The sequence below is a fragment of the Phasianus colchicus genome, chromosome 32 (genome assembly GCF_987193195.1).
Source record: "Phasianus colchicus chromosome 32, bPhaCol1.hap1.1, whole genome shotgun sequence".
NCBI classification, from domain to species: domain Eukaryota; kingdom Metazoa; phylum Chordata; class Aves; order Galliformes; family Phasianidae; genus Phasianus; species Phasianus colchicus.
The window spans coordinates 1,842,828-1,859,672 of NC_143467.1; the positions used below are offsets into that span (position 1 = coordinate 1,842,828).

At 56.0% G+C, this 16,845-nt stretch overlaps 1 protein-coding gene across 1 annotated transcript in view; it reads left to right on the forward strand.

Moving 5' to 3' along the window:
* The first annotated feature begins 1,125 nt into the window (after nt 1-1,125).
* Nucleotides 1,126-16,845, forward strand: part of LIPE (lipase E, hormone sensitive type) — a 32,937-nt gene continuing 17,217 nt past the window's right edge. The window contains 4 exon segments of the mRNA XM_090128169.1: nt 1,126-1,662; nt 4,153-4,243; nt 10,737-10,882; nt 16,405-16,593. Of these exon segments, the coding sequence (XP_089984295.1) occupies nt 1,126-1,662; nt 4,153-4,243; nt 10,737-10,882; nt 16,405-16,593 (963 nt within the window).

The following is a 16,845-nucleotide window of genomic DNA, read 5'->3' on the forward strand; positions in this document are numbered from 1 at the left end:
TCTCTCCCCCCCACCCCCATCTCTGACCCCCCAGCCCCATCTCTCCCCCCATCTCTGACCCCCCAGCCCCATCTCTCCCCCCATATCTCCCCCCCAGCCCCATCTCTGACCCCCCCAGTCCCATCTCTTCCCCCATATCTCCCCCCCACCCCCCATCTCTGACCCCCCAGCCCCACTCTGACCTCCCCAGCCCCATCTCTCCCCCCATCTCTCCCCCCATCTCTCCCCCCATCTCTCCCCCCCAGCCCCCACCTCTGACCCCCCAGCCCCACCTCTGACCCCCCACCCCCACCTCTCCCCCCATATCTCCCCCCCAGCCCCATCTCTGACCCCCCAGCCCCATCTCTCCCCCCATCTCTGACCCCCCAGCCCCATCTCTGACCCCCCAGCCCCATCTCACCACCCATATCTCCCCCCCAGCCCCATCTCACCACCCACCCCCCACCTCTCCCCCCATCTCTCCCCCCCACCCCCCATCTCTGACCCCCCAGCCCCACTCTGACCCCCACAGCCCCACCTCTCCCCCCATATCTCCCCCCAGCCCCCATCTCTGACCCCCCAGCCCCACCTCTCCCCCCATATCTCCCCCCAGCCCCATCTCTGACGCCCCCCATCTCTGACCCCCCAGCCCCACCTCTGACCCCCCAGCCCCATCTCTGACCCCCCCAGTCCCATCTCTTCCCCCATCTCTCCCCCCCACCCCCATCTCTGACCCCCCCAGTCCCATCTCTCCCCCCATCTCTTCCCCCCACCCCCCATCTCTCCCCCCCAGCCCCATCTCTGACCCCCCCAGCCCCATATCTCTCCCCCAGTCCCATCTCTGACCCCACCTCTCCCCCCATATCTCTCCCCCACCCCCCATCTCTGACCCCCCAGCCCCATCTCTCCCCCCATATCTCCCCCCCACCCCCATCTCTGACCCCCCAGCCCCATCTCCCCCCCCATCTCTCCCCCCATATCTCCCCCCCACCCCCCATCTCTGACCCCCCAGCCCCATCTCTCCCCCCATCTCTGACCCCCCCAGCCCCATCTCCCCCCCCATCTCTCCCCCCATCTCTGACCCCCCAGCCCCATCTCTCCCCCCCACCCCCCATCTCTGACCCCCCCCCCCCCCACAACCCCCTCATGGACCCCCCCCCCCCCCCCAGCCCGGACCCCCGCCCTTTATTCCGCGCCCTTTCCACGCTGGCATCGGACAACGCCTCGTTCTTCCACGCCACGCACACGGCCGTGGGGCTGCGCTTCGCCGCCGCCTTCCGCCTCCTCCGCCATCACGGCGACCGCCTGGAAGCTCCTTTAAGGCACCTCCAACGCCTCCAACACCTTTTCGACCTCGATCCATCCAGCCCGGGCAACGGCTACCGCAGTTTGGTAGCCGCCACCCGGCGTTGCGTGGCCCACGCCGTGGCCAAATGCCGTTACGTGGCGGCCCGCAGGCAGAGCGTCTTCTTCCGGAGGGAGCACAACGCCGCCGAGCTGGAGGCCTACGGGGCGGCCCTGGGGCAGCTGAGGGCTCTGCTGTGTTTGGCTCAGGGATTGTTGGCCTCCGGCCCGCAGGGGGCGCTGTTCGCGGCCGAGGAATCGGGTTTGGGGGAGGCGGTGCTGAGGGAGTACAGCACCATGCATTGCGGGTGCTTCTACGGGAGGTGTCTGGGATTTCAGGTCAGTGGGGGCGTTGGGGGCGTTGGGGGCAATGGGGGCAATGAGGTCGTTGGGGTCATTGGGGACAATGGGGTCATTGGGAGCAATGGGGTCAATGGGACCAATTGGGTCAATGGGGTCATTGGGGGCAATGGGACCAATGGGGTCGTTAGGGCCAATCGGGGCAATGGGGCCATTGGGGCCATTGGGGTCATTGAGGTCAATGGGGGCATTGGGGTGAATGCGGTTGTTGGGGGCAATGGGGTCATTGGGGGCAATGGGGGCAATGGGGTGAATGGGACCAATGGGGTCAATGGGGGCAATGGGGTGAATGGGGTCATTGGGGGCAATGGGGTCATTGGGGGCAATGGGACCAATGGGGACAATGGGGTCATTGGGGCCATTGGGGCCATTGGGGACAATGGGGTCATTGGGGGCAATGGGACCAATGGGGTCAATGGGGCCATTGGGGACAATGGGGTCGTTGGGGGCAATGGGACCAATGGGGTCAATGGGGCCATTGGGGACAATGGGGCGATTGGGGTCATTGGGGACAATGGGATCAATGGGGTCGTTAGGGCCAATCGGGGCAATGGGGCCAATGGGGTCATTGGGGGCAATGGGGCCATTGGGGATGATGGGTTCATTGAGGTCAATGGGGACATTGGGGACATTGGGACCAATGGGGGCATTGGGGGCAATGGAGGCATTGGGGTCATTGGGTCAATGGGGTCAATGGGGTCATTGGGGGCAATGGGACCAATGGGGACAATGGGGTCGCTGGGGGCAATGGGACCAATGGGGTCAATGGGGCCATTGGGGACAATGGGGCGATTGGGGTCATTGGGGACAATGGGATCAATGGGGTCGTTAGGGCCAATCGGGGCAATGGGGCCAATGGGGTCATTGGGGGCAATGGGGCCATTGGGGATGATGGGTTCATTGAGGTCAATGGGGACATTGGGGACATTGGGACCAATGGGGGCATTGGGGGCAATGGAGGCATTGGGGTCATTGGGTCAATGGGGTCAATGGGGTCATTGGGGGCAATGGGACCAATGGGGACAATGGGGTCGTTGGGGGCAATGGGAACAATGGGGTCGTCGGGGTCATTGGGGACAATGGGGGCATTGGGACCAATGGGGTCACTGGGGTCAATGGCAGCATTGGGGCCAATGAGATCAATGGGGTCATTGGAGTCAATGGGGTCGTTGGGACCAATGGGGTCATTGGGGTCAATGGGTTCATTGGGGTCAATGAGGGCAATGGGACCATTGGGGTCAATGGGTTCATTGGGGTCATTTGGACCAATGGGGTCGTTGGGGCCAATGGGGGCAATGGGGGCAATGGGACCAATGGGGTCGTTGGGGTCATTGGGGGCAATGGGACCAATGGGGTCAATGGGGCCATTGGGGACAATGGGGTCATTGGGGGCAATGGGGTGAATGGGACCAATGGGGTCGTTGGGGTCATTGGGGGCATTGGGGTCAATGGGGTCAATGGGGTCATTGGGGTCAATGGGGTCATTGGGATCATTGGGGTCAATGGGGTCAATGGGGCCATTGGGGTCATTGGGGGCAATGGTGAGTAATGGGGTCAATGGGATCATTGGGGTCAATGGGGTCAATGGGGTCAATGGGGCATTAGGGTCAATGGGGTTAATGGGGTCATTGGGAGCAATGGGGTCAATGGGATCATTGGGGTCAATGGGGCATTGGGGTCAATGGGGTTAATGGGGTCATTGGGAGCCATGGGGTCATTGGGATCATTGGGGTCAATGGGGGCAATGGGATCATTGGGGCCATTGGGGGCAATGGTGAGTAATGGGGTCGATGGGATCATTGGGGTCAATGGGGCCATTGGGGTCAATGGGGGCAGTGGGCTCATTGGGGGCAATGGGGTCATTGGAATCATTGGTGTCAGTGGGGCCATTGGGGGCAATGGGGTCATTGGGATCATTGGGGTCAATGGGGTCAATGGGGCCATTGGGGTCATTGGGGGCAATGGTGAGTAATGGGGTCAATGGGATCATTGGGGTCAATGTGGGCAATGGGATTATTGGGGGCCATTGGGGGCTATGGTGAGTAATGGGGTCAAATGGGATCATTGGGGTCAATGGGGTCATTGGGATCATTGGGGTCAATGGGGTCAATGGGGCCATTGGGGTCATTGGGGTCAATGGTGAGTAATGGGGTCAATGGGATCATTGGGGTCAATGGGGCCATTGGGGTCAATGGGGTCAATGGGATCATTGGGGTCAATGGGGTCATTGGGGTCAATGGGGTCAATGGGATCATTGGGGTCAATGGGGTCATTGGGATCGTTGGGGTCAATGGGGGCAATGGGATCATTGGGGCCATTGGTGTCAATGTTGAGTAATGGGGTCAATGGAGCCATTGGTCTCAATGGGAGCTGCGTCACGTGATGCTGTGCCGGCGCCGTGACGTCATCACCCGGCGACTGCTGACGTCATCAGGCGGTGACGTTTATTCTCCCCCCCCCCCCCGTCAGTTTGTGCCGTCCATGCGGCCGGTGCTGCAAACCATCGCCATCGGGTTGGTGTCCTACGGGGAGCTGTACGAGAGCGGGGGGGCGGGGCTGGGTGAGTGCGGGGTCAAAGGTCACGGGGTCACGGGGTCACGGGGTCAGAGGTCACAGGGTTATGGGGGTGTTATGGGGTTATGGGGTGTTATGGGGTTGTGGGGTGTGGTGTCCTACGGGGAGCTGTACGAGAGCGGGGGGGCGGGGCTGGGTGAGTGCGGGGTCAAAGGTCACGGGGTCACGGGGTCACGGGGTCAGAGGTCACAGGGTTATGGGGGTGTTATGGGGTTATGGGGTGTTATGGGGTTGTGGGGTGTGGTGTCCTACGGGGAGCTGTACGAGAGCGGGGGGGCGGGGCTGGGTGAGTGCGGGGTCAAAGGTCACGGGGTCACGGGGTCACGGGGTCAGAGGTCACAGGGTTATGGGGGTGTTATGGGGTTATGGGGTGTTATGGGGTTGTGGGGTGTGGTGTCCTACGGGGAGCTGTACGAGAGCGGGGGGGCGGGGCTGGGTGAGTGCGGGGTCAAAGGTCACGGGGTCACGGGGTCACGGGGTCAGAGGTCACAGGGTTATGGGGGTGTTATGGGGTTATGGGGTGTTATGGGGTTGTGGGGTGTGGTGTCCTACGGGGAGCTGTACGAGAGCGGGGGGGCGGGGCTGGGTGAGTGCGGGGTCAAAGGTCACGGGGTCACGGGGTCACGGGGTCAGAGGTCACAGGGTTATGGGGGTGTTATGGGGTTATGGGGTGTTATGGGGTTGTGGGGTGTGGTGTCCTACGGGGAGCTGTACGAGAGCGGGGGGGCGGGGTTGGGTGAGGGCGGGGTCAAAGGTCACGGGGTCACGGGGTCAGAGGTCACAGGGTTATGGGGGTGTTATGGGGTTATGGGGTGTTATGGGGTTGTGGGGTGTGGTGTCCTACGGGGAGCTGTACGAGAGCGGGGGGGCGGGGCTGGGTGAGTGCGGGGTCAAAGGTCACGGGGTCACGGGGTCACGGGGTCAGAGGTCACAGGGTTATGGGGGTGTTATGGGGTTATGGGGTGTTATGGGGTTGTGGGGTGTGGTGTCCTACGGGGAGCTGTACGAGAGCGGGGGGGCGGGGCTGGGTGAGGGCGGGGTCAAAGGTCACGGGGTCACGGGGTCACGGGGTCAAAGGTCACAGGGTTATGGGGGTGTTATGGGGTTATGGGGTGTTATGGGGTTGTGGGGTGTGGTGTCCTACGGGGAGCTGTACGAGAGCGGGGGGGCGGGGCTGGGTGAGGGCGGGGTCAAAGGTCACGGGGTCACGGGGTCACGGGGTCAAAGGTCACAGGGTTATGGGGGTGTTATGGGGTTATGGGGTGTTATGGGGTTGTGGGGTGTGGTGTCCTACGGGGAGCTGTACGAGAGCGGGGGGGCGGGGCTGGGTGAGTGCGGGGTCAAAGGTCACGGGGTCACGGGGTCAGAGGTCACAGGGTTATGGGGGTGTTATGGGGTTATGGGGTGTTATGGGGTTGTGGGGTGTGGTGTCCTACGGGGAGCTGTACGACAGCGGGGGGGCGGGGCTGGGTGAGGGCGGGGTCAAAGGTCACGGGGTCACGGGGTCACGGGGTCAGAGGTCACAGGGTTATGGGGGTGTTATGGGGTTATGGGGTGTTATGGGGTTGTGGGGTGTGGTGTCCTACGGGGAGCTGTACGAGAGCGGGGGGGCGGGGCTGGGTGAGTGCGGGGTCAAAGGTCACGGGGTCACGGGGTCAGAGGTCACAGGGTTATGGGGGTGTTATGGGGTTATGGGGTGTTATGGGGTTGTGGGGTGTGGTGTCCTACGGGGAGCTGTACGACAGCGGGGGGGCGGGGCTGGGTGAGGGCGGGGTCAAAGGTCACGGGGTCACGGGGTCACGGGGTCAAAGGTCACAGGGTTATGGGGGTGTTATGGGGTTATGGGGTGTTATGGGGTTGTGGGGTGTGGTGTCCTACGGGGAGCTGTACGAGAGCGGGGGGGCGGGGCTGGGTGAGGGCGGGGTCAAAGGTCACGGGGTCACGGGGTCACGGGGTCAAAGGTCACAGGGTTATGGGGGTGTTATGGGGTTATGGGGTGTTATGGGGTTGTGGGGTGTGGTGTCCTACGGGGAGCTGTACGAGAGCGGGGGGGCGGGGCTGGGTGAGTGCGGGGTCAAAGGTCACGGGGTCACGGGGTCACGGGGTCAGAGGTCACAGGGTTATGGGGGTGTTATGGGGTTATGGGGTGTTATGGGGTTGTGGGGTGTGGTGTCCTACGGGGAGCTGTACGAGAGCGGGGGGGCGGGGCTGGGTGAGGGCGGGGTCAAAGGTCACGGGGTCACGGGGTCAGAGGTCACAGGGTTATGGGGGTGTTATGGGGTTATGGGGTGTTATGGGGTTGTGGGGTGTGGTGTCCTACGGGGAGCTGTACGAGAGCGGGGGGGCGGGGCTGGGTGAGTGCGGGGTCAAAGGTCACGGGGTCACGGGGTCACGGGGTCAGAGGTCACAGGGTTATGGGGGTGTTATGGGGTTATGGGGTGTTATGGGGTTGTGGGGTGTGGTGTCCTACGGGGAGCTGTACGAGAGCGGGGGGGCGGGGCTGGGTGAGTGCGGGGTCAAAGGTCACGGGGTCACGGGGTCAGAGGTCACAGGGTTATGGGGGTGTTATGGGGTTATGGGGTGTTATGGGGTTGTGGGGTGTGGTGTCCTACGGGGAGCTGTACGACAGCGGGGGGGCGGGGCTGGGTGAGGGCGGGGTCAAAGGTCACGGGGTCACGGGGTCACGGGGTCAAAGGTCACAGGGTTATGGGGGTGTTATGGGGTTATGGGGTGTTATGGGGTTGTGGGGTGTGGTGTCCTACGGGGAGCTGTACGAGAGCGGGGGGGCGGGGCTGGGTGAGGGCGGGGTCAAAGGTCACGGGGTCACGGGGTCACGGGGTCAAAGGTCACAGGGTTATGGGGGGTGTTATGGGGTTGTGGGGTGTGTTGTCCTACGGGGAGCTGTACGAGAGCGGGGGGGCGGGGCTGGGTGAGTGCGGGGTCAAAGGTCATGGGGTCACGGGGTCAAAGGGTCACGGGGTCAGAGGTCACAGGGTTATGGGGGTGTTATGGGGTTATGGGGTGTGGTGTTCTATGGGGAGCTGTACGGGAGCGGGTTGGCGGGGCTGGGTGAGTGCGGGGTCACGTGGTCACAGGGTCACGGGGTCACGGGGTCATGGGGTCACGGGGTCAAAGGTCACATGGTTATGGGGTGTTATGGGGTGTGTTGTCCTACGGGGAGCTGTACGAGAGCGGGGGGGCGGGGCTGGGTGAGTGCGGGGTCAAAGGTCACGGGGTCACGGGGTCACGGGGTCAGAGGTCACAGGGTTATGGGGGGTGTTATGGGGTTATGGGGGGTGTTGTTCTATGGGGAGCTGTACGGGAGCGGGTTGGCGGGGCTGGGTGAGTGCGGGGTCATGGGGTCAAAGGTCACGGGGTCAAAGGTCACAGGGTCACGGGGTGTGTTGTCCTATGGGGAGCTGTATGAGAGCGGGGGGGTGGGGCTGGGTGAGTTGTGGGGTCAAGGGTCACGGGGTCACGGGGTCACGGGGTTATAGGGTCAAGGGTCTCTCTATGGGTCCCTATGGGGCAGTTATGGGGTCCTTATGGGGCTCCTATGGGGTCTCTATGGGGTCTGTATGGGGCTTCTATAGGGCTCTTATGGGGTCTCTATGGGACACTTGTGGAGCACTTGTGGGGTCTCTATGGGGTCTCTATGGGGTCTTTACGGGGCACTTATGGGGTCTCTATGGGGTCTCTATGGGGCACTTATGGGGTCTCTCTATGGGGCACTTATGGGGCACTTATGGGGTCTGTATGGGGTCCGTATGGAGCACTTATGGGGCACTTGTGGGATCTCTATGGGGTCTCTATGGGGCACTTGTGGGGCACTTGTGGGGTCACTTATGGGGCACTTATGGAGTCTCTATGGAGCACCTATGGGGTCTCTATGGGGTCTGAATGGGGCACTTGTGGGATCTCTATGTGGTCCCTATGGGGCACTTATGGGGCAGTTATGGGGCATTTGTGGGATCTCTATGGGGTCCCTATGGGGCACTTGTGGGGCACTTGTGGGGTCTCTATGGGGCACTTGTGGGGCAGTTATGGGGCACTTATGGGGTCACTTATGGGGCACTTATGGAGTCTCTATGGGGCACTTATGGGGCACTTGTGGGGCACTTATGGAGTCTCTATGGGGCACCTATGGGGCACTTGTGGGGTCACTTATGGGGCACTTATGGAGTCTCTGTGGGGCAGTTATGGGGTCTCTATGGGGCACTTATGGGGCACTTATGGGGTCTCTATGGGGTCTGAATGGGGCACTTGTGGGGCACTTATGGGGTCTCTATGGGACACTTATGGGGCACTTATATGGTTTGTATGGGGAACTTATGGGGTCTCTATGGGGTCTGTATGGGGCACTTTGGGGCACTTGTAGGGTCTCTATGGGGCAGTTATGGGGCACTTGTGGGATCTCTATGGGGTCTGTATGGGGCACTTATGGGGTCTCTGTGGTGTCTCTATGGGGTCTTTATGGGGCACTTGTGGGGTCTCTATGGGACACTTATGGGGCACTTATCGGGTCTCTATGGGGTCCCTATGGGGCACTTATGGGGTCTCTGTGGGGTCTCTATGGGGTCTTTATGGGGCACTTGTGGGGTCTTTATGGGACACTTATGGGGCACTTGTGGGATCTCTATGGGGTCCCTATGGGGCACTTGTGGGGCACTTATGGGATCTCTATGGGGTCTGTATGGGACACTTATGGGGCACTTATGGGGTCTCTGTGGGGCACTTGTGGGGTCTCTATGGGGTCTGTATGGGACACTTATGGGGCACTTATGGGGTCTCTGTGGGGCACTTGTGGGGTCTCTATGGGGTCCCTATGGAGCACCTATGGGGCACTTGTGGGATCTCTATGGGGCACTTGTGGGATCTCTATGGGGTCTCTATGGGGCACTTGTGGGGCACTTATGGGGTCACTTATGGGGCACTTATGGAGTCTCTATGGGGCACTTATGGGGTCTCTATGGGGTCTGAATGGGGCACTTGTGGGATCTCTATGTGGTCCCTATGGGGCACTTATGGGGCAGTTATGGGGCATTTGTGGGATCTCTATGGGGTCCCTATGGGGCACTTGTGGGGCACTTGTGGGGTCTCTATGGGGCACTTGTGGGGCAGTTATGGGGTACTTATGGGGTCTCTATGGGGTCCCTATGGAGCACTTATGGGGTACTTATGGGGTCTTTATGGGGCACTTATGGGGCAGTAATGGGGCACTTATGGGGTCTCTATGGGGCACTTATGGGGCACTTATGGGGCACTTATGGGGTCTGTATGGGGCAGTTATGGGGCACTTATGGGGTCTCTATGGGATCTCTATGGGGTCTGTATGGAGCACTTATGGGGCACGTATGGGGTCTCTATGGGGTCTCTATGGGGCACTTGTGGGGCACTTATGGGGTCACTTATGGGGCACTTGTGGAGTCTCTATGGGGCACTTATGGGGCACTTGTGGGGCACTTATGGGGTCTCTATGGGGTCCCTATGGGGCACTTATGGGGCAGTTATGGGGCATTTGTGGGATCTCTATGGGGTCCCTATGGGGTCTCTGTGGGGCACTTGTGGGGTCTCTATGGGGCACTTATGGGGTCACTTATGGGGCATTTATGGGGTCTCTATGGAGCACCTATGGGGCACTTATGGGGCACTTGTGGGGCACTTGTGGGACACTTATGGGGTCACTTATGGGGCACTTATGGAGTCTCTATGGGGAACTTATGGGTTCTCTATGGGGCACATATGGGGTCTCTATGGGGAACTTATGGGGTCTCTATGGGGCACTTATGGGGTCTCTATGGGGCACTTGTGGGGCACTTGTGGGGTCTCTATGGGGTCTCTATGGGGTCCCTATGGGGCACTTATGGGGTCTTTATGGGGCACTTGTGGGGCAGTTATGGGGCACTTGTGGGATCTCTATGGGGTCTCTGTGGGGCACTTATGGGGCACTTGTGGGGCACTTGTGGGGCAGTTATGGGGCATTTATGGGGCACTTATGGGGTCCCTATGGGGTCTCTATGGGGCACTTATGGGGCACTTATGGGGCACTTATGGGGTCACTTATGGGGCACTTATGGGGTCTCTATGGGGCACTTATGGGGCACTTGTGGGGCACTTATGGGGCACTTATGGGATCTCTATGGAGCACCTATGGGGCACTTGTGGGGCACTTATGGGGTCTCTATGGGGCATTTATGGGGTCACTTATGGGGCACTTATGGAGTCTCTATGGGGCACTTATGGGGCACTTGTGGGGCACTTGTGGGGTCTTTATGGGGCACTTGTGGGGCAGTTATGGGGCACTTATGGGGTCCCTATGGGGCACTTATGGGGCACTTGTGGGGCACTTGTGGGGCACTTGTGGGGCACTTATGGGGTCTCTATGGGGTCCTTATGGGGCACTTGTGGGGCACTTGTGGGGTCTTTATGGGGCACTTATGGGGCACTTATGGGGCACTTATGGGGCACTTGTGGGGCAGGCGCAGCCGCCGGCTCGCTGCTGTCCGGCAGCCGCTTTGCGTTGGACCCGGAGCTCCGTGGGGAGGAATTTGAGCGGCTGACCCAAAAACTGGATGTGGGGTTTTGGAAGAGTTTCTGGAACCTGACCGAGAGCCAGCTGCTGGCGGTGAGCAGCTGCCCCAAGTGACCAAAATCGCCGGAATTCAACCCAAAATTCTGCCCCAAACGGGTGGGAGAATGCTGCCCCTAAATGACCCTAAAAGGACCCCAAAATGACCCCAAAATGGCCCCAAAATGGCTGTGGGATGTGACTGAGGGCAGCCCAGCACTGAAATGACCCCAAATCTGCCCCAAGTGAACCGAAATCGCCTCAATTCAACCCAAAATTCAGCCCCAAATGGAAGGGAAAATGGTGCTACAAATGGCCCCAAAATTACCCCAAAATGGCCCCAAAATGGCCCCAGAATGGCCCCAAAATGGCTGTGGGATGTGACTGAGGGCAGCCCTGAAATGACCCCAAATCTGCCCCAAATGGACCAAAATTGGATGAATTTCACCCAAAATTCAGCCCCAAATGGAAGGGAGAATGGTGCCCCAAAATGACCCTAAAAGGACCCTAAAATGGCCCCAAAATGGACCTAAAATGACCCCAAAATGACCCCAAAATGGCCCCAAAATGGCTATGGGATGTGACTGAGGGCAGCCCAGCACTGAAATGACACCAAATCCGCCCAAAATGGACCAAAATTGGCTGAATTCAACCCAAATTTCAGCCCCAAATGGATGGGAGAATGGTGCCCCAAAATGACCCTAAAAGGACCCCAAAATGACCCCAAAATGGCCCCAAAATGGCTGTGGGATGTGACTGAGGGCAGCCCAGCCCTGAAATGACACCAAATCTGCCCAAAATGGACCAAAATTGGATGAATTTCACCCAAAATTCAGCCCCAAATGGATGGGAGAATGGTGCCCCAAAATGACCCTAAAAGGACCCCAAAATGACCCCAAAATGGCCCCAAAATGGCCCTAAAATGACCCAAAAATGGCCCCAAAATGGCTGTGGGATGTGACTGAGGGCAGCCCAGCCCTGAAATGACCCCAAATCTGCCCCAAGTGACCCGAAATCGCCTGAATTCAACCCAAAATTCAGCCCCAAATGGATGGGAGAATGGTGCCCCAAAATGACCCTAAAATGACCCTAAAATGACCCCAAAATGGCCCTAAAATGACCCCAAAATGGCCCCAAAATGGCTATGGGATGTGACTGAGGGCAGCCCAGCACTGAAATGACCCCAAATCTGCCCAAAATGGAACAAAATTGGCTGAATTCAACCCAAAATTCAGCCCCAAATGGATGGGAGAATGGTGCCCCAAAATGACCCTAAAAGGACCCTAAAAGGACCCCAAAATGGCCCTAAAATGACCCCAAAATGGCCCTAAAATGGCCCCAAAATGGCTGTGGGATGTGACTGAGGGCAGCCCTGAAATGACACCAAATCTGCCCAAAATGGACCAAAATCGCCTGAATTCAACCCAAAATTCAGCCCCAAACGGGTGGGAGAATGGTGCCCCAAAATGACCCTAAAAGGACCCTAAAATGACCCCAAAATGGCCCTAAAATGGCCCCAAAATGACCCCAAAATGGCTTATGGATGGGGGATTATGGGGGTTCTATCTCCTATATGGGATTATGGGTTCCTTTGTGGGATTATGGGTGTTTCTCTGTGGGATTATGGGGTTTCTATATGGGATTATGGGGTTCCTTTGTGGGATTATGGGGTTCCTAAATGGGATTATGGGGTTCCTATGTGGGATTATGGGGTTCCTATATGGGATTATGGGTTTTCTATCTCCTGTATGGGGTTATGGGGTTCCTATATGGGATTACGGGATTCCTCTGTGGGATTATGGGGCTTCTATCTCCTGTATGGGATTATGGGGTTCATTTGTGGGATTATGGGCGTTTCTCTATGGGATTATGGGGTTCCTATGTGGGATTATGGGTTTTCTGTCTCCTGTATGGGATTATGGGGTCCTTTGTGGGATTATGGGGTTCCTGTATGGGATTATGGGGTTCCTGTATGGGATTACGGGATTCCTCTGTGGGATTAGGGGGTTCCTTTATGGGATTATGGGGTTCCTATATGGGATTATGGGGTTCCTGTATGGGATTATGGGGTTCCGTTGTGGGATTATGGGGTCTTTTGTGGGATTATGGGGTTCCTAAGTGGGGTTATGGGGTTCCTGTATGGGATTATGGGGTTCCTGTATGGGATTATGGGATTCCTCTGTGGGATTATGGGGTTCCTGTATGGGATTATGGGGTTCCTATATGGGATTATGGGGTTCCTGTATGGGATTATGGGGTTCCGTTGTGGGATTATGGGGTCCTTTGTGGGATTATGGGGTACCTGTATGGGATTATGGGGTTCCTGTATGGGATTATGGGGGTTCTATCTTCTATATGGGATTACGGGGTTCCTTTGTGGGATTATGGGGTTCCTGTATGGGATTATGGGGTTCCTGTATGGGATTACGGGATTCCTCTGTGGGATTATGGGGTTCCTTTATGGGATTATGGGGTTCCTATATGGGATTATGGGGTTCCTGTATGGGATTATGGGGTTCCGTTGTGGGATTATGGGGTCCTTTGTGGGATTATGGGGTTCCTTTGTGGGATTATGGGGTTCCTGTATGGGATTATGGGGGTTCTATCTTCTATATGGAATTACGGGGTTCCTTTGTGGGATTATGGGGTTCCTGTATGGGATTATGGGGTTCCTATATGGGATTATGGGATTCCTCTGTGGGATTATTGGGGTTCTATCTCCTGTATGGGATTATGGGGTTCCTATATGGGATTATGGGATTCCTCTGTGGGATTATTGGGGTTCTATCTCCTGTATGGGATTATGGGGTTCCTATATGGGATTATGGGGTTCCTTTATGGTATTATGGGGTTCCTGTATGGGATTATGGGGTCCTTTTGTGGGATTATGGGGTTCATGTATGGGATTATGGGGTTCCTATGTGGGATTATGGGGTTCCTTTGTGGGATTATGGGGTTCCTGTATGGGATTATGGGGTTCCCAAATGGGATTATGGGGTTCCTATATGGGATTATGCTTTTTCTATCTCCTGTATGGGGTTATGGGGTTCCTATATGGGATTATGGGGTTCCTGTATGGGATTACGGGATTCCTCTGTGGGATTATGGGGGTTCCTATATGGGATTACGGGATTCCTCTGTGGGATTATGGAGCTTCTATCTCCTGTATGGGATTATGGGTTCCTTTGTGGGATTATGGGGTCCTTTGTGGGATTATGGGGTTCCCAAATGGGATTATGGGGTTCCTTTGTGGGATTATGGGGTCCTTTGTGGGATTATGGGCGTTTCTCTATGGGATTATGGGGTTCCTATATGGGATTACGGGATTCCTCTGTGGGATTATGGGGCTTCTATCTCCTGTATGGGATTATGGGGTTCATTTGTGGGATTATGGGCGTTTCTCTATGGGATTATGGGGTTCCTATGTGGGATTATGGGTTTTCTGTCTCCTGTATGGGATTATGGGGTCCTTTGTGGGATTATGGGGTTCCTGTATGGGATTATGGGGTTCCTCTGTGGGATTATGGGGTTCCTGTATGGGATTATGGGGTGCCTTTATGGGATTATGGGGTTCCTGTATGGGATTATGGGGTTCCTTTATGGGATTATGGGGTTCCTTTATGGGATTATGGGGTTCCTTTGTGGGATTATGGGGTCCTTTGTGGGATTATGGGGTTCCTAAGTGGGATTATGGGGTTCCTATATGGGATTATGGGGTTCCTATATGGGATTATGGGTGTTCTATCTCCTATATGGGATTATGGGGCTCCTATACGGGATTATGGGGTTCTTATATGGGATTATGGGTATTCTATCTCCCATGTGGGATTATGGGGATCCTACATGGGATTATGGGGTTCCTATATGGGATTACGGGTGTTCTATCTCCTACATGGGATTATGGGGTTCCTGTACGGGATTATGGGGTTCCTATATGGGATTATGGGTTTCCTATATGGGATTACGGGTGTTGTATCTCCTATACGGGATTATGAGGTTCCTGTATGGGATTATGGGTGTTCTATCTCCTTCATGGGATTACAGGATTCCTATACGGGATTATGGGGTTCTTATATGGGATTATGGGTTTTCTATCTCCCATGTGGGATTATGGGGATCCTATATGGGTTTATGGGGTTCCTATATGGGATTATGGGTCTTCTATCTCCTTCATGGGATTATGGGGCTCCTATACGGGATTATGGGGTTCCTATATGGGATTATGGGTTTTCTATCTCCCATGTGGGATTATGGGGATCCTATATGGGATTATGGGGTTCCTATATGGGATTACGGATGTTGTATCTCCTATATGGGATTATGGGGTTCCTATACGGGATTACGGCTGTTCTATCTCCTTCATAGGATTATGGGGTTCCTATACGGGATTACGGCTGTTCTATCTCCTTCATAGGATTATGGGGTTCCTATATGGGATTACAGGATTCCTATACAGGATTATGGGGTTCCTATATGGGATTATGGGTGTTCTATCTCCTATATGGGATTATGGGGTTCCTATATGGGATTACAGGTCTTCTATGTCCTTCATGGGATTATGGGGTTCCTATATGGGATTATGGGTGTTCTATCTCCTATATGGGATTACGGGGTTCCTATATGGGATTACGGCTGTTCTATCTCCTTCATGGGATTACGGGGTTCCTATATGGGATTAATGGTATTCTATCTCCTATATGGGATTACGGGGTTCCTATATGGGATTAATGGTATTCTATCTCCTTCATGGGATTATGGGGTTCCTATATGGGATTACAGGATTCCTATACAGGATAATGGGGTTCCTATATGGGGTTACGGTTGTTCTATCTCCTATATGGGATTGTGGGGTTCCTATATGGGTTTATGGGTGTTCTATCTCCTATATGGGATTATGGGGTTCCTATATGGGATTACAGGTCTTCTATCTTCTTCATAGGATTATGGGGTTCCTATATGGGATTACGGGATTCCTATATAGGATAATGGGGTTCCTATATGGGATTATGGGTGTTCTATCTCCTATATGGGATTATGGGGTTCCTATATGGGATTATGGGTATTCTATCTTCTTCATAGGATTATGGCATTCCTATATGGGATTACAGGATTCCTATATAGGATTATGGGGTTCCTATATGGGATTATGGGTGTTCTATCTCCTATATGGGATTGTGGGGTTCCTATATGGGATTATGGTTGTTCTATCTCCTATATGGGATTATGGGGTTCCTATATGGGATTACAGGTCTTCTATCTTCTTCATAGGATTATGGCATTCCTATATGGGATTACGGGATTCCTATATAGGATAATGGGGTTCCTATATGGGATTATGGGTGTTCTATCTCCTATATGGGATTACGGGGTTCCTATATGGGATTACAGGTCTTCTATCTTCTTCATAGGATTATGGGGTTCCTATATGGGATTACGGGATTCCTATATAGGATTATGGGGTTCCTATATGGGATTACGGTTGTTCTATCTCCTATATGGGATTGTGGGGTTCCTATATGGGATTACGAGGTTCCCCCCGCCCCACACGGGGGTCCCTGACCCCAAATCCCCCCCCACAGTCGGTGGCGGCGGTGACGTCCCCCCCTGTGGGGTTGTGCCGGGTCCTGGCCGTTCCCCCCGACCCCATAGAGCTGCCCCAAGTGGGGGGCGACCCCGGAGCCACCGTCACCATCCCCCCCCCCGTGGCGCACACCGGGCCCGGGCCCGTCCATATGAGGCTGCTGTCCTACCAGCTGAGGGAGGGGCAGGTACGGCCCCGTAACTTGTGGGGTTTTTATGGGATTAGGGGGGTTTTATGGGATTAGAGGGTTATATGTGGGATTATGGGGTTATACATGGGATTATGGGGTTATATACAGGGATATGTGGGATTATATGGGATTATGTGGGGTGATTTGGGGCTGCTGTCCTACCAGCTGAGGGAGGGGCAGGTATGGCCCCATAACTTGTGGGGTTTTTATGGGATTATGGGGTTTTTATGGGATTAGAGGGTTATATGT